General features: G+C 42.5%; 1 protein-coding gene across 1 annotated transcript in view; it reads right to left on the bottom strand.

Moving 5' to 3' along the window:
- Positions 1-23457, bottom strand: part of LOC141141162 (vomeronasal type-2 receptor 26-like) — a 164816-nt gene that overhangs the window by 41803 nt on the left and 99556 nt on the right. Inside the window, exon 4 of the mRNA XM_073628884.1 lies at positions 13193-13426. Coding sequence (XP_073484985.1) covers positions 13193-13426 — 234 coding nt within the window. The remainder of the gene's footprint in view (positions 1-13192; positions 13427-23457) is intronic.

Genomic DNA, 23457 nt, shown 5'->3' with positions numbered 1-23457 from the left:
ATGTTTGGGTCCTACTGGTCAACTTAGGCCTAGACCCCGGGCGGTATTCTAGATATTCCTTTGGATCGGCGCAGCCTCAGCCACATCTCAGCACGGAGTACCAGACCATGTGACCAAGAAGCTAGGCAGGTGAAAGTCTGCCTGCTTTACCAGATATATATTCCCTCAAGATGGCCCTTTCTCCAAGCTCACTCAATGAGGTTAGAGGCAATAAAGATACTTCCCTACCTGGTTATTTTTGGCCCCTTTTCTTGCCATACCTACCAGACGACCAAAAGCCACACCTCAGGTCTATTTATGTTGTGAGTCTTGTCGCATGTTTATGTGATCCACATTTGTCTTGGTCTTAGGGCCACGACCATAAAAGTGTGTGTGTGTATATATATATATATATATATATATATATATATATATATATATATATATATATATATATATATATATATATATATATATATATATATATATATATATATATATATATATATATATATATATATATACATATACACACACACACACACACACATTAGTATTATATTAGTATTTATTTTTTTTTCTCCTATATATCTCTCTCTCAGGTTTACTTGCATTGTAGACTGGTGTCAAACTTGCGCCTTTTTTTTTTTTTTTTTTTCTTGTATATTGAACAGGTATAACAAAATGCTTGCAATTGTATATTTAATAGAGCAAAGAGGAGGGAAAAAGAGAATTTGACTCTTATGGTTTACAAACATGTTAACAATTTTAACCTGGAGGGACAGAAGTCATTCCCCATGGAGAACCCCATAGTCTATGAGGAAGAGTAAGAAATAATGCCTAAAAAATATTTTACTTTCTTTTTTTAACCACGTCCTGCCCGCACTATAGATGGCTACAGCGCAGGCTTACTTTGCTGGAAGGGCATCCATGGACATCCTCCTGGGATCGTCCTCTGTGATCACTGAGTCCATGGGACTGAGATGATCATAGATGGGATAAAGGGCCAATCACAGTGGCCCTTTTCCACATGTGTTCAATGACAGCTGATCACAGGATGTAAACACAAGCTGGTTATGGGCTTTTCTTTCCTCATGCTGACCTAGTGAAGAGAGAAGAAGAGAGCCAATAACTGGCTTGTGTTAAAGGGGCATCAGCATTTATTATCAGGGCTGCCAATCAGTGCTGTCAGTCAGTGCCCATCAGTGTCTCCTCATCAGTGTCACTTATCAGTGCCACCTATCAGGGCCCATCAGTGCTGCTTACCAGTGTCGCCCATTAGTGCCCATCAGTGCAGCCTCATCAGTGCACATCAGTGAAGGAGAAAAATTACCTGTTTGCAAAATGTAACCGCATGCCAACCAGCCGCTGCAGTTGTACTGCAGCAACATGGCTCGGCTGCGCGAATCGCCGTCATGGTACATCGGTACCATAGAGGGCCACTAGGGAGCGCGTGCCCTGCTTGCCCATGGAGCCGATGTGAATGCCCGACGGTCGCGATCACCGCCAGGCTCTCGTAAGCACTTGGGGCACACAGAGAACCAGGATCTGTGTGTGTAAACACAGTTTCTGGTTCTCTGAGGGGAGAACAGACAGATTGTCTGTTCATAGAGAGTATGAACAGCGATCTGTCATCTCCCCTACACAGTCCCCTCCCCCCTTCAGTTAGAACATGTAATAGGACGCACTTAACCCCTTCACTGCCCCCTAGTGGTTAACCCCTTCCCTGCCAGTGACATTTTTATAGCAATCAATGCAATTTTATAGCATTGATCGCTGTAAAAATGCCAATGGTCCCAAAAATGTGTCAAAATTGTCCGACATGTCCGCCATAATGTCGCAGTCCCGATAAAAATTGCAACTGCCATTACTAGTAAAAAAAAAAAAAAAAAAATTAATAAAAAAGCCAAAAAACTATCCCCTATTTTGTAGACGCTTTAACTTTTGCACAAATCAATCAATATACACTTGCGTTTTTTTTTTTTTTTCTTTACCAAAAATATGTAGAAGAATACATATCGGCCTAAACTGAGGAAAAAAAAGTTTTTTTTTTTTGTTTTTTTTTTTTTATAATTTTTTTTGGGGGATATTTATTATAGCAAAAAGTAAAAAATATTGCATTTTTTTTCAAAATTGTCACTCTTTTTTTTTTGTTTTGTTTATAGCACAAAAAATAAAAACCGCTGAAGCGATCAAATACCACCAAAAGAAAAGCTCTATTTGTGGGGAAAAAAGGATGTCAATTTTGTTTGGGTGAAACATTGCATGGCCGCACAATTGTCAGTTAAAGCGACTCAGTGCTGAATTGCAAAAAGTGCTCTGGTCTGGAAGGGGGTAAAATCTTCCGGGGCTGAAGTAGTTAATAATAAACTATGGAGGGGGCGTGGCTTGATGGTGAAGAGAGCAGTCTCATAGACTCATAGCTCTGGCTCTCATCAACCATCCTTACCTTATCCTTGGTCCTATCTCCTCATGGAAGGTACCTTTTGTTCCCCACAGCTATGGGCATCTATCAGGCTGGCAGTAGGGTGACCACATTTCCAAACTGCCATTCAGGGACACCTCCCCCCCCCCTTCCTAAAAAAAAAAAAAAAAAAAAAAAAAAAAATGTGATTTTTTTTTTTTTTTTATACTTTTTTTTTTGTGCCCCCATAAATTTCATCCTGGGACCTGTAGTTCTTCACTGGCTGGGGGAGGTCACATCTTCAGCTCTGTGGGGTTCATTGTGGGACCTGTAGTCCTTCACTTTCATCTCCCAAAAGTGAAAGACTACAAGTCCCAGCATGAACCCCTGATATCTAAACATGTGATCCCATAGATTTCACACGTTTATGTTGGGACCTGTAGTTCTTCACTATTTGGGGGGCGAGGGGTGTCACATCTTCAGCTCTAAGAGGTTCATGCTGGGACCTATAGTCCTTCACTTTGGGGAGGTCACATCCCCCAAAAGTAAAGGACTACCAGTCCCAGCATGAACCCCTGAGATCTAAGGGTGTGACCCCATAGATTTCATGGTTTCATGCTGGGACCTGTAGTTCTTCTCTAGTTGGGGGGTGTCACATATAAAGCTCTGAGAGGGTCATGCTGGGTCAGTTTCATTCCGGGACACTGTATTGTCCCGGAGTGAAGGTGCCCGGGACAGACCCACAGAATGCAGGACTGTCCGGGCAATCCAGGACACCTGGTCACCCTAGCTGGTAGACATGGTGAAATTCGGGCCTCCCCGGACCTCACCCATGGCGCAACAACTGGTGCGGTTCTGGAGGCAAGATGGCACTGGGACATGTGCAGAATAAACAGGCACGCTGCAGGTTTCCTCCTCTGCTGTCCAAAGCTCTGCTACAGGGGTGAGTGCTTTAATCCCTGCTATCTTTCACACACAAACAGACCCCCTGCAGTCACAGGACTCCCAGCAGGCTGATGAGCATAGTCAGCCTGTGGACTCTCCCCCTGCTGAGCCCACACTGTCCACCATTATGCTGGCTATTCAGGATTGCAAGGCCTCCCTCTCTACTTAGATAGCCTCTATCCGCATGGACTTATCATTATTAAAACAAGATGTCCAGAACCTCTGACAGAACCGGAGATGCGGAGGAACGTATCAGTACCTTAGAGGACACTGTGAATCCCCTGTCTGTAACTATGTGTGTACTACTAGCGAGATGGTGGCACTCCGCGCCAAGATCGACGATTTGGAAAATCGTTCTCGCAGGAACAATTTAAGATTTGTGGGGTTCTGCGCAGAAGGCCCCCTCCCTGAAAAGTTTCTTTATTTTTGGTTGCGAGACATTTTTGGTGCAGATGAGCCCTCATTCTCCCATGTTATAGAGCGTGCGCACCGCACTCCTCCTCACCCCCCACCATGCTCCATTATTGCATGCATCCTCAATTTACAGGATAAAGTTGCACGAGAAAAAGGCCCGCTTAAATTCAACAGTAACAATATCTGTTTATCCAGACTTTTCTGATGAAGTTCAACGCCAACAAATCTCCTTCTCGGCAGTGAAATCTCGCCTGCCCACAGAAGGCCTGTCCTATACCATGCTCTTCCCTGCCAAATTGCGCATCATTCATGATGGTAAGGCTAATTTCTACACCAATCCCAAGGAAGCCATGGCGCGGCTGAATGATCAGTAAGGAGCTGCCCACAGACGCAGAAGTGACTGAAGAAACCACTAACCTAAGACGCCACTTACCAGTTGCCTTAATACAGGCCCCCGTGCACCCCTGTATAACCCGGTGCCTTTACTGCAATCTACAATGCCAGTAGTTTTCGCCACTTTGTCATCCTTGCATGGCGATACTCGCACCCTACTGTGCCAGTTACGGTGATTATTTCTCCATTATTCTCTATTCCTCCAGGCCTTCATCTCTAGACTTTATCCTTTACTTGTACTGTTTGCCATCCTGACCTGTCTGGAGTGAAGGCCACCGGACTTTGCACTTCCACATGGCTGACAAGGCCATGCATTCTACACCAGGACATGATCATTTTTTTTTGCCACCAGTTGGGAGCCTCACCTGATCCCACACTACCCTCTTACCAATTTGTGGTGAGGCCACAGAACAGTTATTCATTACTGTATGTTCTACTATGGAGAAGCCCCTAAGGATAGTCTCATGGAACACTAGAGGTCTGAATGCACCTCCAGAAAAGATCTCTGTTTTTTTCTGTGTTAAACAAATGTTGTCCTCATATTATATGCCTCCAGGAGACTCACCTTATGGGCTCCAAGACGAGGGCCCTGAAATGTCCGTGGCTATCTAACTCATACCATGCCACTTACACTAATTATTCCAGGGGGGGTATCTATCCTACTGGCTAAATCTCTCCCAGCTGAGATGATAAAAGTTAAAACAGACCCAGAAGGGCGGTTTATTGTTCTTACTTTACAGATTTCCACTGTAACCTTTACTCTAGTGAACATTTATATTCCCCCCCCCCCCCCGTTTTCAGTGGAGGTACCCTCCAAATTGTCACTTCAACTACTGAATAGACCTTCCGGCCCCCTGCTTTATGTGGGGGATTTTAATGTGGTCTTAGATCCAGCAATGGACCGTCTGGGAGGTTGAGATAGGCCCTTTCCCTGATTTGTAGACTCGGTTCAAGTGCACGGCCTAATAGAAGTGTGTTGTTGGCAACATCCGGATGTGCCATACTTTTCCATTCGGACTCTTTCAACACCATGTCCAGACTGGACTTGGCATTTGCTCTGGCGGAGACCCTCTCTGTTGTCTCTGCCATTTCATATCTGCCCAGGGGAGTTTCGGATCATGCCTCTCTCTCTGTAGACCTCCTCCTCCTTCCAGGGACGGGGCTTGCTATTTGGTGCCTGAACTCATACTGCCTGGAGGACAAGATAATGCAGGACAGGCATTACTAATTATTGGAAAGATAACCTGGGAAAAATGGACCCCTCCACAGAATGGGATGTATTCAAGACCACTCTGAGAGGCACCTTTATATCCATCACAGGGATCTTATGAAAAAATAAACATATGCTTACTGAGGAACTTGAGACTGCTATGGTGCACGCAGAGTCTGCTTATGCTTCTAACCCTGCCTCTGACACGAGAGAGGCATGGTTACAGGGCCGCAGGGAGTATGAACACCGTCTGCTGGATCTCACACAAAAGCGCATGCTGCATGTTTCTCAGAAACCGTTTGAACATGGAAATAAAGCCAGACGTCTCTTGGCATATCTGACCATTCTCCCATTTCCATCCCATGTATCATTACTGCCCAAGGTACCATTAGTGATAACCCAGGGGATATCTTGGATTCCTTTTTATGCTTTTACAAAGGGCTGTACACCTCTAGGGTTGACTATGATGAATCTCGGCTGACTGACTACTTAACTGACATATCTCTTCCCTCCTTATCAGATGAGGGGTGTGATATGTTGGAGGCACCTATCTCAGCTGAGGAGATTGCTACGCACATAAGACTCCTGGACTTGACGGCTTCCCGGCCAAATGGAATACATAGTTACATAGTAGGTGAGGTTGAAAAAAGACACAAGTCCATGAAGTCCAACCTATGTGTGTGATTATGTGTCAGTATTACATTGTATATCCCTGTATGTTGCAGTCATTCAGGTGATTATCTAATAGTTTCTTGAAGCTATCAATGCTCCCCGCTGAGACCACCGCCTGTGGAAGGGAATTCCACATCCTTGCCGCTCTTACAGTAAAGAACCCTCTACGTAGTTTTAAGGTTAAACCTGTTTTCTTCTAATTGTAATGAGTGGCCACGAGTCTTATTAAACTCTCTTCTGTGAAAAAGTTTTATCCCTATTGTGGGGTCACCAGTACAGTATTTGTAAATTGAAATCATATCCCCTCTCAAGCGTCTCTTCTCCAGAGAGAATAAGTTCAGTGCTTGCAACCTTTTCTCATAACTAAGATCCTCCAGACCCTTTATTAGCTTTGTTGCCCTTCTTTGTACTTGCTCCATTTCCAGTACATCCTTCCTGAGGACTGGTGCCCAGAACTGGACCGCATACTCCAGGTGCGGCCGGACCAGAGCCTTGTAGAGTGGGAGAATTATCGTTTTATCTCTTGCGTTGATCCCCCTTTTAATGCATGCCGATATTCTGTTTGCTTTATTAGCAGCAGCTTGGCATTGCATGCCATTGCTGAGCCTATCATTTACTAGGACCCCCAGGTCCTTTTCCATCCTAGATTCCCCCAGAGGTTCTCGCCCCCAGTGTATAAATTGCATTCATATTTTTGCCACCCAAATGCATTATTTTACATTTTTCTACATTGAACCTCATTTGCCATGTAGTCGCCCACCCCATTAATTTGTTCAGGTCTTTTTGCAAGGTTTCCACATCCTGCGGAGATGTTATTGCCCTGCTTAGCTTAGTATCATCTGCAAATGCAGAGATTGAACCGTTTATCCCATCCTCCAGGTCATTTATGAACAAATTAAATAGGACTGGTCCCAGCACAGAACCCTGGGGAACCCCACTACCCACCCCTGACCATTCTGAGTACTCCCCATTTATCACCACCCTCTGAACTCGCCCTTGTAGCCAGTTTTCAATCCATGTACTCACCCTATGGTCCATGCCAATGGACCTTATTTTGTACAGTAAACGTTTATGGGGAACTGTGTCAAATGCTTTTGCAAAATCCAGATACACCACGTCTATGGGCCTTCCTTTATCTAGATGGCAACTCACCTCCTCATAGAAGGTTAATAGATTGGTTTGGCAAGAATGATTCTTCATGAATCCATGCTGATTACTGCTAATGATATCGTTCTTGTTACTAAAATCTTGTATATAGTCCCTTATCATCCCCTCCAAGAGTTTACATACTATTGATGTTAGGCTAACTGGTCTGTAATTCCCAGGGATGTATTTTGGGCCCTTTTTAAATATTGGTGCTACATTGGCTTTTCTCCAATCAGCTGGTACCATTCCAGTCAATAGACTGTCTGTAAAAATTAGGAACAACGGTCTGGCAATCACTTGACTGAGTTCCCTAAGTACCCTCGGATGCAAGCCATCTGGTCCCGGTGATTTATTAATGTTAAGTTTCTCAAGTCTAATTTTAATTCTGTCCTCTGTTAACCATGGAGGTGCTTCCTGTGTTGTGTCATGAATACAAAATTCAAAGACCTTTTGTCCCCCTTTCTTTTGCGGACATATAACCAAGCCCTAGATGTTGGGACCCTCCCCCCAACAATGCGGGAGGCCCTGATAATACTCCTATTAAAACCCTGTAAGGACCCTCTTTAATGTGAATCTTACCATCCAATTTCTCTCATCAATGTGGATGTTAAGATTCTGGCCAAAATATTAGCAAATTGTTTGAATAATGTAGTCACTTCCCTGGTCAATAGTGACCAAGGAGGTTTTATTCCCGGCAGGTCCACTAGAATGAACATTCATAGACTGTTTCACAACCTGCAATATCCACACGACTGTCCTCCTACCTGCGCCATTGTGTCCTTAGACACCTGTAAGGCATTTGACAGTGTGGAATGGCCATACCTTTTCCGAGTGTTACAGATGTATGGCTTTGGCCCCCGTGTTGTAGCATGGAAAAAACTTCTTTACACCTCCCTGGTAGCTCGGGTCCGGGTCAATTCCTCTGTTACTGATCCCTTCCCGATCACTAGGGGCACTCGACAGGGGTCCGAGTGTTACAGATGTATGGCTTTGGCCCCCGTGTTGTAGCATGGATAAAACTTCTTTACACCTCCCCGGTAGCTCGGGTTTGGGTCAATTCCTCTATTACTGATCCCTTCCCAATCACTAGGGGCACTCAACAGGGGTGCCCGTTGTTACCCCTCTTGTTCGCCCTGGCCATGGAGTCGCTTGCAGTTCACATTTGCTCCTTCCTCTCAATTAAAGGACTCCCGATTGCCAATATAGAGGAGCGCATCTCACTTTATGCAGATGACACATTGGTGTATCTAGCTGATACCAATGAGTCACTGTGGGCCTTGTTGGAGGAGATCACTACCTTTGGGGACTACTCTGGATTCCGGGTGAATTAGGACAAATCCAGCCTTTTTCCCTTAGGTGTGACTATTCCCCCCCCCCCCCCCCAGATTCAACCGGACTCCAAGCTCTAGGTGGTGTCCTCCTTTAGATACCTCGGAGTTTTGGTACAGACCCCCTTATCTTGATATGTCACCAATCTAGACCCTCTATTGGTCCGCCTTCAGGAACAGACCAAACAGTTGATGGATTTACCTCTGGACCTCATGGGGAGGGCCAATATTCTTAAGATGATTTATTTACCAAGATTGCTCTATATCCTTACTAACTCCCCATGTAAAATACCTAAAGCTATCTTCAAACGCATAGACATGATATGTACGACTTTTCTGTGGAAGGGTGGATCCCCCAAGGTGGCACTTGAAACGCTGAGGTTACCAGCTCACTTGGTGGGCCTAGCATTTCCCAACTTCTTCCTACACTATTTGGCATCCCAGCTGGTGCACATACATGACTGGCTATGCCCAGTCCCGGCTAATACCTGTACATCCACGGAGGGGGCCATCACATCTTCCCTGGAAACCCTACATTATATAATAAACAGGGGACGGGTAACTGACTGCCCCGGAACCTCCATACTCTCCACTTCCCTTTCATTAATCAGATACATTATTATGAAGGTATCTAAACATACCTGGCTGAAGTCCCCCAACAACCCTCTGTGGTTTAATACTAACCTGAAGGAATTTTACGCCCTTCCAGATGCCAACCATTGTTACTCCAAAGGGGTTAAATATTTATGCCACCTGTATAATGCCCAGGGCTTTAAAACTTTCTCCCAGCTACGTTTGGACTTTGACCTACCAAGATCGTACTTATTTTATTACTACCAGCTCAGACATGCTATACATGCCCAATTTGGCTCTCTAGATGATCCCACTGACCTGCCCCCATTGGAAAAAATGCTCAGACAGCCAAATCCCACTAAACTAGTCTCCACTTACTATGTAGCCCTAATGTCTGACTTTAACCCTAGGTTTCATAAAGCACAAGTAAAGTGGACCTTGATGGAATTTCCATGGTAGATGAGGAGTGGTCAGAATTTAGTGACACGTATAAAACTTCTGTTATTGCTTTCCGAGACTGCATCATACAGGTAAAGATTTTTCATCAGACCCACCTTACTCTGGCTAGGCTGCATAGGATGGGTCTCTCACCCTTGGCTGTCTGTTTTCGTGGCTGTGGCCAGGAGGCTGACTTCCTACATTGCTTCTGGTTGTGCCCGATTGTCCAGGACTTCTGGGAAGTAGTGGGTGCTTTTATCTCGACAGTGTTAGGCCTTCCTAACATAATTCACCCCAAGAATTGCCTTTTAGGCATTTTTGGTAGCTTACTCATACCATCCCATGCTAGGAGACTGCTCCGCATACTTTATATCTATGTTAAAAAGACTATCTTACTATCCTAGAAGGGTGAACAGACCTCTCTGAAATCCCTCTGGTTAAAACTTATTAAAGCGGGGGTCCACCTATCTATCGTGGTGTGTGTGTTTTTTTTTTTTTTCTTCTCAGCATTACATACTCACATATTGTGTGTAATATGTCCGCCTGTGTCAGATTTCGCCGGAAAGAATAACTTATATTATTCACTGCAGGCGGTTTCCATCTTCATTGTGGGCATTTGAAGCCCACAAGCATTTATTTCCAGGATGTGGTGAATGCTGTGCTCCCAGCATTCACCGCTCGTTCCCGCACATGCTCAGTGGCATCCTGGGAAGCCTGAGACTAGCTCCCAGGAGTCTGGGAGAGGCTAGAAACACGCCTACTCCCACGGGAGGAGAACCAGGAAGTGCAAAGAAGAATAGAAAAATAAAAGGTAATTACGGCGATTTAAATATTTTTTAAACGGCGTGTCAGCATCTAGGCAAGGAAGAGAATACATACAGATATTGTTCAAAATTTGGGTGGAACCCCGCTTTAATGATTCTATTTCACTGTATAAACTGACTTTCGAACTCCGGAAACGGAATAAAACCTTTCACAAAATTTGGGGTAAATGGTTGGCTAGTCCGTCTATCAACACTGATTTTGGTACCCTTGATGGACCATTGATAGGCCGTGCCCCAGGGATCCCTAATATCTGGTCCTCTACTACTGTAATGCCCTGCTAGTATACCTGTACCCCATACTATTATACCTATTTTAAACCCTTTGCAATGATTTCTGTCTATTTTTTTTTATATGCTTGAACATGTTGCATATCGGTTCTTACCTCTGTATGAACAGATTGTCTGGTGCTATTGTTGTTTTTTTTTTTCCTCTCTGTGTTGTGTTGTGTTTTTTTTTTTTTTTTTTTTCAAATGTGTTTTTTTTTTTTTTTTTTTTGTTTAGCAAAAAATAAAAAAACAGTGGTGATTAAATACCACCAAAAGAAAGCTCTATTTGTATTAAAAATACGATAACATCTTCATATGGGTACAGTGTTGTATGACTGCAAAATTGTCGTTCAAAATGTGACAGCGCTGAAAGCTGACAAATGGCCCGGGCAGGAGGGGTAAAAGTGTCTAGGAGGCAAGTGGTTAATTTCTGTGTTATTTGTACTTATATGTGAGGGGCAGATAAGGCTAATATAATATTTGAAGCAATAAAGTTCATGGGTAACCTCATGAAATGTCATTGAATGACTATAATTGATACACATCTGAAAACAAGGGTGGATCCTGAGTCTAGTCTCGGGAGGGGCACTGCCAGAAAATCAGCAATGTCCGCCCTCAATCGCTCCCCACAGAGATAGAACGGTGGTCTGCCTATGAAAACGAGGCAGACTGCCATTCTGTCAGAGATGAACAGAATGATCTTGTGTTCCTGCTAACCAGGAACATGGAGCACTCTGTTCATCTAGTGAATCCATCCCCCACACAGTAGCAAGAACCCCCTAGGGATACACTAAGGGCACTTTCATACTGGGGTGTTGGCGGTTAAGTGCCGCTATTTTTAGCGGCGTTTACTGACGTTTTAGCGGCACTTTTAGGTCACTAGCGGGGAGTTTTTAACCCCTGCTAGCGCCTGAAAAAGTTTCAAAAGCGCCCGCAAAGTGCCGCTGCGTCGGCGCTTGATTTTAATGGGTGCTTTAGGAGCGGTGTATACACCGCTCCTAAAGCGCCTCAAAGATGCGGCTTGCAGGACGTTTTTTTGACGTCCTGCAAGCGCACCGCTCCAGTGTGAAAGCACTCGGGCTTTCACATTGGAGTGAGAGGAGAGGCTCTTTACAGGAGCTTTGCAGGCGCTATTTTTAGCACTATAGCGCCTGTAAATCACCTCAGTGTGAAAAGGGTCTTAACCCTTTGATCGTCCAGGATGTTAACCCCTTCCCTGCCGGTGTCATTAGTACAATAATAGTGCATATTTTTTAGCACTGATCACTGTATTAGTGTCACCGGTCCCCAAAAAGTGTCAAAAATGTCAGGTGTTTGAATGTCCGCCGCAATGTCCCAGTCCCGCTAAGAATCGCTGATTGCCACCATTACTAGTAAAAAATAAATAAAAATAAAAAAATGTTGTATATGCTATAACTTTTGCCCAAACTATCCAACTATACATAGTTACATAGTAGGTGAGGTTGAAAAAAGACACAAGTCCATCCTATGGATATATATACATCAATATACGTTTATTGCGATTTTTTTTTTTTTTTTTTACCAAAAATATGTGGAAGAATATATCAGCCTAAACTGATGAAAAAATTGGTTTATTAAAAAAAACTTTGGGATATTTATTATAGCAAAAAGTACAAAATATTGTTTTTTTTTTTTTTTTTTTTTCAAAATTGTCGGTTTTCTTTTGTTTATAACAAAAAAAAAATTAAAAACACAGAGGTGATTAAATACCACCAAAAGAAAGCTCTTTTTGTGGGAAAAAAAGACGTCAATTTTGTTTGGGTAAAGCATTGCACAACCGCGCAATTGTCAGTTAAAGCAACACAGTGCCGTATCGCAAAAAATGGCCTGGTCATTAAGGGGGTAAATCCTTCCGATGCTGAAGTGGTTAAGATTGAACGAGATGAAAATGTCAATACTAAAAGAGCAGTTTTTTTTTTCTTCATAAATAATTGGCATATATGTATATGTATTCTGCAATTTTACACAATCCATTACTTTTTGTACTCACTTTTCCTATACTTTGGTGCTCTGGTGGGGGGGAAGGGGCTTCCAAGGACCAAAACAGATAAATAGGATTGAAGGCAGCATCGCCATCACTTCACAAGACACACAGCCATTGCAGCCTTCATGTCTTCTTCATCCTGTCAGCCTCCTCATGTTCACTCTGCGCTGGAGACTTGGAGAAGATCATGGAGGGAGGAGGTGGGTGAAGCCAACGCTCTCACACTAGGCGCGGAGAAGGAAGAAGGCTCTGAATGCGGCGCCTCATTCTCCTTCCCCTCAGCAGCGGCTGGGACGTGACTGATGGTGACTTGACGTCACTGGTTGCTAGCATTAGGGAGGCAAGGCCAGTGGCGCGGCTCCACCTACCTCCGAGTCCTCCCTCCATCTTCTCCAGGCTCCAGCGCGGCATGAAGAGAGCCGGGTCTCTCTCTCGCTGCCGCTGCTGATGTGAGAGAGACTCGGAACGGGAGTTATTAATATTTTCGGGAGGGGCAATTACCCCGTTGCTCCCCCTGGATCCGCCCCTGTCTGAAAACTGTCCATTCGGCGGCCAATGTCATGAAAAGTGAGTGCCACATGTTCTCCTCCTCACCGTATTATTGTCTTCATCCCATGTTATTTTGTCGGGGTCAATATGAAGTTGGTCTTCTTCTTTAGCCCATGGTGTGTATGAACCAACATCAGTAGACTTTTTTCTAAAGTGGCGGTTAGACTTCTTCCAATTTACTATTTTGTAGTGGAAAGGAAATTCACCATTTTCATCAAAGAAGGTCATTCTCTCTGCCGTCTTATATGGATTTTTTATTTGTTTCACATATTTATGCAACTGGAGGATAGAAAAAACCTCAAAGTTAAAACTGAAGTTTAAACAATTTATAAGTTGCTTTACCTTTTTTCTCCATCTACCTTTATCAACGCAATATACAGTGTGTGTGTGTGTGTGTGTGTGTGTGTATATATGTGTATATGTGTATGTATATATATATATATATATATATATATATATATATATATACAGTGGGGACGGAAAGTATTCAGACCCCCTTCAATTTTTCATTTTTTGTTATATTGCAGCCATTTGGTAAAGTTTATTTTAAGTTCATTTTTTCCTCATTAATGTACACACAGCACCACATATTGACAGAAAAACACAGAATTGTTGACATTTTTGCAGATTTATTAAAAAAAGATAAACTGAAATATCACATGGTCCTAAGTATTCAGACCCTTTGCTCAGTATTTATTAGAAGCACCCTTTTGATCTAATACAGCCATGAGTCTTTTTTTTTTTTTTTTTTTTTATATAAATCTTTTCTGTTTCTATTACATACCAGACATGTGAAATTCATTTAGTACCAAATAAGTTTTTTAATGAATTTCGTTATTTCGGAAATATCCAAATTTCCGAATTGTCGAATTTTTCAGAATATTCGTAAATTCAAAATTTTGTAAATTCGTAAATTCGAAAATTTGTAAATTTGAAATTTAAAAATTCGTAAATTTGGAATTCAAAAATCAAGAAATTCAAAAATTTGCAAATCTAAAAATAAGAATGAAAATCCAAAAGTTCAAAAGTACAAAAATCCAAAAAAAAAGATAAAAAATCTGATAATTCAAAAACCAGAAAACTCGAAAATCTAAAATAATAACTAACTAATAACTTACCTATAATTTAATAGTTAGTAATAGTTATTAGAATTTCCTTTCAAATTTGGCTGTTACAAATTTATCCAAAGTTACAAATTATCCATCATAATGAATGCCATATCTAAACAAATGGAACGTAAATAATTAATAATAATAAATAACAATAATAATAATAATACAAACATATTATTATTATTATTATTATTATTTGTTATTATTTAATTTCACTCCATTTGTTTAGATGTGGCATTCTTTATTTTGGATAATTCGCAACTTCGGATGAATTCATATTTGTTACATTCACTAACAGCCAAGTTTGAAAGGAAATTCCAATACCTATGTTTTAATATTTAGTAATTATTAGTTAGTTGGCTATCATTTTGATTTTTAGATTTTCGTTCTTTCTAATTTTTGGATTTTCCTTTCTTATTTTTGGATTTTCAAAATTTTCAGATTTTCGAATTCCGAATTTACGAATTCTGAATTTTTAAATTTATGAATTTACTACATATTTTTGTTTGAAAAAAATTGCAATAAGCATATATTGATTGGTTTGCGCAAAAGTTATAGCATCTACAAAATAGGGAATAGATATGTGGCATTTTTATTATTTATTTATTTTTTACGAGTAATGCCAATTTTTAACGGGACTGCAACATTGCTGCGGACAGATCGGACACTTTTGACACATTTTTGGGACCATTGACAATTATACCGTGAATAAATAAAATAAAAAATGTAGCGCATAATGAATAAGTGTGTAATCAAAGACAAAGAAATTTCTTGTTTGTACTTCAATCTGAAAAAAGTAATAGTGGAACATCAGCCAAATGGCATGTGATAAACAAAGTCAATCAATAAATATATAAATATATATATATGGGATATAATGTCCCAATGTACAAAAATATGGATGTGCTCCAGAGGGTGATGGTATTCAAATAGTTGGCAGAAGTTTGACTTCACAGAGAAAGGACACATCAACCAGACGAGACGATCATGGAAAGGATGGTGTGTAAAAACTCTTACCAGATCCCATGGATTCCCGTGTCAGCGACAGGGAATCGCATGAGCAGTGTGCCTCCAAGGGTGTGGAAAGGGACATCCTGTTACTCCAGTTCTCTAGGCTGGACTCTACATGGATCTCCAGAGACCACCAGGTAGGCCCTCACAGCAGGCAACCGGGATGTGGGTCAGACGGACAAAGGCATCACTTGTGGAGCTGTAGTAAACACTTGACCTCATTCAGAAGGTATGTGGAAAGAAAAAATATGCCTCCACATGGTGCAGATAAAAAAGGGGGTGTTTTTTTATTTCTAAAAAAACTTTTTACAATAAAAACGTGATCACAATGAAATAAAAAGAGTGGGCAACATGGAGGATGATACATGGGCCCATGTATCATCCTCCATGTTGCCCATTCTTTTTATTTCAGGGGCCCATTTATCATCCTCCATGTTGCCCATTCTTTTTATTTCATTGTGATCACATTTGTATTGTAAAAAGTTTTTTTAGAAATAAAAAACACCCCCTTTTTTTGTTTATCACATGCCATTTGGCTGATGTTTCACTGTTACTTTTTTCAGATTGAAGTACAAACAAGGAATTGCTTTGTCTTTGATTACACACTTATTCATTATGCGCTACATTTTTTATTTTATGTATTCATTGTTTTTGTCAGACTGTATGTAGCTGCTTCCCCTGTTTCCACTTGTTAGCGCAGTGTTTCCCATGCACCTTTTCACAATTATACAGTGATTAGTGCTATAATAATGCACCGATTACTGTATAAATATCACTGGCAGGGAAGGGGTTAATACTAGGGGACGATCAAGGGCTTAAATGTGTTCTCTAGGGTGTTTCCAAATGTGGGGGGATGGGACTGACTAGAGGAGGAGACAGATCGTTGTTCCTACTTAGTAGGAACACATAATCTGTTTCTTGTCCCCTGTCAGAGGGATCTGTGTGTTATCCCCGCTATTTCTCTCATGCCCGCGATCGCACCCGCCGGCCACGCGCATCGGGTCCACCCGCCATGCAGCAGGCACGTTTGCACGCTTGCTATGTCTCTTAAAAGAGCCACCGTACATATACGGTGATTTGTGCAGGAGAGCCAACCTGCTGCTATATATGTATGGGAGCTGGTCAGGAAGGGGTTAATACCTCTTTAACTGCTTCCAGAGCACCCGCCACATATTTACAGCGGCCTGGGCAGCGCAAAACAACATAACTGTACGTTGTCTCTTCTTCCCGAGTCTGGGGATGTGCGCTGCCCGCGACCCGCGACCCGCTCCCGCTGTGATAGGACAGGGATCAGTGTTGTCCGGTGGATGTGATGTCCACCGTGACACACCAAGCATTCATGGGAGAGGCAGAATGGCAGTCTGCACAATGTATACAAGGCAGAACGTCGTTCTGTCAAAGAGCAAGATGGAGATTTTGTGTTTCTGCTAAGTAGAAACCCGGATCTCTGTTTTCCTCTAGTTAAGCCACCCCCCACACAGTTAGTAATCTCTCCCCAAGGAGCACACTTAACGCTTTGATCACCCCTGATTTTAACCCCTTCCCTGCCAGTGTCATTAGTACAGTGAGAGTGCATTTTTTTAGCACTGATCACTGTATTGGTGTCACTGGTTCCCAAAAGGTGTCACTTAGTGTCCGATCTGTCCGCTGCAATATCGCAGTCCTACTAAAAATTGTTGATCACCGCCATTACTAGTAAAAATAAAAAAGCCAAAAATATATCACATAGTTTGTAGACATGATAACTTTTGCACAAAACAATTAATATATGCTTATTTGGAGTGTTTTTTTTAACAAAAATATGTAGCAGAATTTTTTTGCTTAGAATTAAAAGATCACGATTCTCACGACGTAAAATCTTTCACATTATACAAAAAAATTGGACTAACTTTATTGGTTAGTTTTTTTTTATTATTATTCATTAAAGCCATTTTTTCCAATAAAAATTGCATTTGAAAGACCGCTGCGCAAATACAGTGTGACATAAAATATTGCAACAACCACCATTTTATTCTCTAGGGTCTCTACTAAAATATATATAATATATATAATATATAATAAATAAATATATATATATATATATATATATATATATATATATATATATATATATATATATATATATATATATATATATATATATATATATATATTGTTTGGGGGTTCTAAGTAATTTTCTAGCAAAAAAAAAAAAGATTTTGACTTGAAACTAACAAATGTCGGAAAAAGGTTTAGTGTTTAAGTCTTTAAACTTTCCTCATTTACACACAAAGTCTATTCCTTTGATAAATTGTTACAATGTTTAGAATTAGTTCCACTGCTAAAGAATGTTGTGATTCTTGGAAGACGGCCCATTTTTTTTCTTCCTTTCTTTTGAGGCTGTGGCTTCAGAGGAGCAGAGAAAATTCTTTGCATATTAAGAATCGTGAAACACTTTTGTCAAGATCACAACGGAGAAAAAAATAGCGATAACGATTCTTGACGATTAATCGTGCAGCTCTAGCAGAAAGTAAAAAATATTGGTTTTTTTTTCAAAATTGTTGGTCTTTTTTCTTTTATAGCGCAAAAATAAAAACCGAATCATGATCAAATACCACCAAAATAAAGCTCTATTTGTGGTAAAAAAAGAACATAAATTTTGCGTGGGTACAGCGCTGCATGAACTCGCAATTGTCAGTTAAAGCGACGCAGTACAGTTTTTGTACAGGATTCAATTGGCTCCCACTGCTGTCAGTCACATCTAGTGAGCCAATGAGTAGAAAGTGTGGGGGGGTGGGGCAAGCCACGGCTCTATGTGTTTGATGGATGCATAGAGTGGGGGGCTCAGTAGCGAGCACACACCAGTGCTCCCATAGTAATCGGCTTGCTATTCAGGGCGCTGGTCAAAGGGGAAGAGCCAAGAGCATCGGTGGGGGACCCAAGAAGAAGAGGATGCAGGCTGCTCTGTGTAAAACCATTACACAGAGCAGGTAAATATAACACATTTTTTATTTATTTTTTGTTGTTTTTTCATTGAACCTTTAATATTACTTTGCAAATGATCACAGATATTTATTACATATGTAGGGATTTACTGTACATACTTTGCACTTATTGATAAATAAAGCAAACCATGCAAACAAACTGCAACATTTTACTGTAGCGGCATTAAACGTCAGCAACCCTATACATCATGCATCAAACAATTGCAGCGCTGTATGGATAAAATACAAAAATCATTCAGTATACTTGTAACGAGCCCCTTTCTCACTCGGTTCCACTCTCCCAACACTCCTCTGCAGCTATAGAATCAGATTGCAGATTGCAACATCTGATTGTTTGGTCATCCGATGCTCCGGGATTAGAACTACAGCTATGTGCCATTCTAACCCAGTTGTGATAGCTCAGAACAAACACCAGGCAGGCTGTATGTAAGTTCAACCAGGAATCTCTCTTTATTGACAGGAATACAGTCTCTTTTATACAATAAAAGAGGAGGTGCAGACCTCCTACTCATATTACTCTAACAATACAGCTGTAACCTAATTAACCTAATTAACATGAGCTAATTAACTAATCCCTTTAGACAGCCTAGATGACTCAGACATTAGGCCAGACTGGCCATCTTGTAGCTCAGAAAACCCAATCAACATTAAATAGCAGAGTTAATTAACACAAACAACAATGGGGATCTAATGCCTCTTAGATCCCATACTAGAGACTTATTTACAATACACATTTTAGCAGACAACAGACAGGTAGCTGGAATTGATGACATTAGCATTTAACAGTAGGAGTCCCAACGGTATAAATCGGTCACTATTCCAATATGGCAAATCCAGGGTCCCCAGAGTCTGTGTGTCCTGGGGGACCAGGACCCGAATCCACAGTAATACCACTTCAAGGGTCCCCAGGCATACAGCTCACAAAGAGCACCATTCCCCCAAATGCCAGGGCCCACGATCGATCGGCAAGAGGCTAGCATACAGTCCCCTCCAAAAATCTCTCTCCTGGCTAGGTCTGTCGCCCTTTCGGCAGGAGACTAACACAGGAGGAGACCCCCGACGGGTTGACTCCGAAGTTAGTCAGTAGTTCCAGTCCTCTAATGCTGATATCCACTCAGTACCCCAAACAAATTGTTCCAAACAAAGCATTACTCACCCAGCCAACCTCTGCCTCTCTCAGAGAACATATCTGCCGCTGGGGAGAGGCCTGGACTGGCCCTTCTCCCTGGAGTCCTTTCTGCCGCTGGAGAGAAGACAGGGTGTCTGGGCTCACTCCGTCATGCTGTTGGGGATCTGAGCCGACTGCCCAGCATCCCTGGGGTATACAGGTGGAGACTGAAGTCCCATCCACCTTCACAGGAAATCCATCCTCTGTTAGTTGAGGGCAGAGTCCAGCAGTACTCGACCTTGTTGCCAGCCCTTCTACTGGAAACCCCACACCATCTGCTCCGGCTAACTGTTGGGGAGGGAGGCCGACTGCCCTGCCTCCCTGGAGCTCCACAGTTGTTGCCGGTGCTGGGCAGAGGTTGTTAGCACTCTACCCTGTTGCCAGCACTTTGGCTGGGGACTCCGCATCCTCTGCTCCAGCTAACCGTTGGGGCAGGAGGCTGGCTTCCTCCACTTCCAAACTGTGTAGCTGCCATTGGGGAGGTGAGCCGGCTGCTTCCTTTTCCATTCCCTCACCTGGATGTTGGGACGATATGTCTGTGGTACTGTCTCCCAGGTGCATGGATCTTTGCTGGGGAGGAAAGACCACTTCCTCCACCCTGGCCAACTGTTGGGGAGGGACGACGAACACCTCCTCTCCCTTCTCCCCCTGTATCCTGATCTGCTGCTGGGAAGTGACCACCTCCTTCTCACCCTGTGCCTCCGGAACCGCCGCAGGTGTAGGGCAGAGATCTTGGACCCTCTGTCCGGTTGCCAGCGCTTCAGCTGGGGAAGTTCCTTGTAACTTCACAGATACTTCTGTTGGTGCTGGGCAGAGCACAGTGAAGTTTGGCCCTAATAACAGCTCTTCTTCTGCTGGAGGCTCACCAGGTTTTTCTTCCTCAGTAGAAAAGTCTATCAAATCCCCTTTCTCTGCAACTGGTGTCTGGGGATAAAGGTTCACCATCTCCTCTCTGTAGAACCCAGAAGATGCTATCAGTGCTGGGCAGAGATTAGCAGAGCTCTGCCCTGTTGTCAGCACCTCAGGCTTGGGGACAGCAATCTTCAGATTTTCCACTGCTGACTCTCTGGCATGCTGCTGGACAGGCACATTCCTCCATCCAAGATAATTCAATGCAGAAACAGGTTCATCAAGGTCAGTCAGCACTTGCTGCATCTGCCATAAGACCTCCGCCTCCATAGCTGCGGGGCCAGGTTGGCAAAGCACACTGTTACTCGACCACATTGTCAACTCTTCAGCCAGGATTTCAGAGTTGTGAACTGGTATTTCCTGATAGTCCCAAGCAAAGGGAGCACCACCCTGATGCTGAGCAGAGTCTAACAGCTGTCTGTAGGCGATCTCCAGCTCCCATTCCTGAACAGCCAGAAACTCCAAATCTTCCTGTGCCCAGTGCACTTCTGAGACATTCAGTCTTCGCTCTCTGTGCTCCATTATTTCCTCCAAACGCCACTCCTGATCACTTCCAAAGTCAGGGTCCCTGGACAGCCTCCAGTACAACAATCCCAGGCCATCGTAGTCAAAGCCTTCCGTGGGGCTGTCATCCGCTGTCCACGGGCACACTTGGGCTACATACCACTGGAGGGCTCTGTAGCTCTCGTCCAACTGCATTTCTGCCTAGATCAGCCTGCTTAACTCAGCTGTCCACTCCTGATTCAGCTGTTCCCGACCAGTACCTTACATGGATGGAGGGGAGAACTTTTCCCTGGTTTTGCTGCTCACATGCTAGCGCTTCCTTCCAGAGTTCGCAGCGGATAGAATCAAACCATCCTAGCAGGATCTGCTCTGATACTGGTCCTCTGTGCTGTATCTGCTTCTCTCGCAACCTCCTTGTGAATTCCTCATCCATGGTGGCTGGTATCTCTCCTCTCCTGCTATCTGGACCTTACATCCAGGTGATGGTTTGGATGTGTTCACGGCAAGGAAGCACGATCCCACCATTCCCTCCACGGCCCTCAAGTAAGTCTTTCAGCGTGGCTCTCCTGCAGGCTGGTTTGGAGTGTCCCAGTAACTGGAGAGCAAATCCCATGGCTGCCAACCAATGTAACGAGCCCCTTTCTCGTTCGGTTCCACTCTCCCGACACTCCTCTGCAGCTATAGAATCAGATTGCAGATCGCAACATCTGATTGTTCAGTCATCTGATGCTCCGGGATTAGAATTACAGCTATGTGCTGTTCTAACCCAGTTGTGATAGCTCAGAACAAACACCAGGCAGGCTGTATGTAAGTTCAACCAGGAATCTCTCTTTATTGACAGGAATACAGTCTCTTTTATACAATAAAAGAGGAGGTGCAGACCTGCTCATATTACTCTAACAATACAGCTGTAACCTAATTAACCTAATTAACATGAGCTAATTAACTAATCCCTTTAGACAGCCTAGATGACTCAGACATGACCTTTAGGCCAGACTGGTCATCTTGTAGCTCAGAAAACCCAATCAACATTAAATAGCAGAGTTAATTAACACAAACAACAATGGGGATCTAATGACTCTTAGATCCCATACTAGAGACTTATTTGCAATACACATTTTAGCAGGCAACAGACAGGTAGCTGTAATTGATGACATTAGCATTTAACAGTAGGAGTCCCAACGGTATGAATCAGTCACTATTCCAATATGGCAAATCCAGGGTCCCCAGAGTCTGTGTGTCCTGGGGGACCGGGACCCAAATCCACAGTAATACCACTTCAAGGGTCCCCAGGCATACAGCTCACAAAGAGCACCGTTCCCCCAAATGCCAGGGCCCACGATCAATCGGCAAGAGGCTAGCATACAGTCCCATCCAAAAGTCTCTCTCCTGGCTAGGTCTGTCACAATACTAAAAATGAATTCCAAATTTCCACCAATGCTTTCATACTAGTGAACGTGTACAACAAATTCAAGTGAAGAATTAGGGAAGCACGTATCTCTGATGAAGTGCTAATAATGAATGTGGAGCACAGAGCAGTGTGTGGATTATACTTTGAAGATATCACAAAGATCACTTTATTTATTAAATTAAACTTCATCATTTATTGTAGTATGATATAAATATTTATTCATTAACTTGAATTTGTTGCACAAGTTCACTAGTATGAAAGCACTGCTGGAGATTTGGAATACACTTTTAGTGTACTGAATTTTAATGTATTTTTATTTTATATATTTAGATATTTACTGTCTTCTATGGATGAGCCGAACACCAGAACCTGCGAACGGACCGAAAATTTGCGCAAACTTTAGAACCCCATTGAAGTCTATGGGACTCGAACGTTCTAAATCAAAAGTGCTAATTTTAAAGGCTAATTTGCACGGTATTTTCCTAAAAAGGATTTGATGAACTGGGTCCTGCCCCAGGGGACATGTATCAATGCAAAAAAAAATAAAAAACGGCAATTTTTTCGGGAGCAGTGAGTTTAATGATGCTTAAAGTGAAAAAAAAAGTGAAATATTCCTTTAAATATCGTACCTGGGGGGTGTCTATAGTATGCCTGTAAAGTGGTGCGTGTTTCCCGTGCTTAGAACAGTCCCTGCAACAAATTTTTTTAAATCAATTTTTAAAAATACATTTTTAAAGACATAAAAGTCATTTAAAACTGCTTGCGGCTTTAATGAAATGTCACGTCCCGGCAATATGGATAAAAATCAGTGAGACAAACGGCATGGGTACCCCCCCCCAGTCCATTACCAGGCCCTTTGGGTCTTGTATGGATATTAAGGGGAACCCTGCACCCAAATTAAAAAAAGGAAAGGCGTTGGGCTCCCAGGCCCTATATACTCTGAACAGCAGTATATAGGCGGTGCAAACAAGACAGGGACTGTAGGTTTGTTGCTAAGTAGAATCTGTTTGTAATTTTGAACTGGTACATTTTTAAGGTGAAGCTCCAGCCAAAAAATCTATTTTAAGCTTTTTGGAAAACATAGGGAAGGTTTATCACCCCTGTGACATTTGTTTTGCTGTCTGTGCTCCTCTTCAGAAGATTTCACTTCACTTTCTGTCCCAATGACAAATGTTTTTTGACAATTTGGGGTTTTTAGTGAAACAAGGATT

The sequence above is a fragment of the Aquarana catesbeiana genome, linkage group LG01, assembly GCF_042186555.1.
Source record: "Aquarana catesbeiana isolate 2022-GZ linkage group LG01, ASM4218655v1, whole genome shotgun sequence".
NCBI classification, from domain to species: Eukaryota; Metazoa; Chordata; class Amphibia; order Anura; family Ranidae; genus Aquarana; species Aquarana catesbeiana.
The sequence above is the reverse complement of the archived record's forward strand: the minus strand, read 5'-3'. Positions and strand labels throughout refer to the sequence as shown.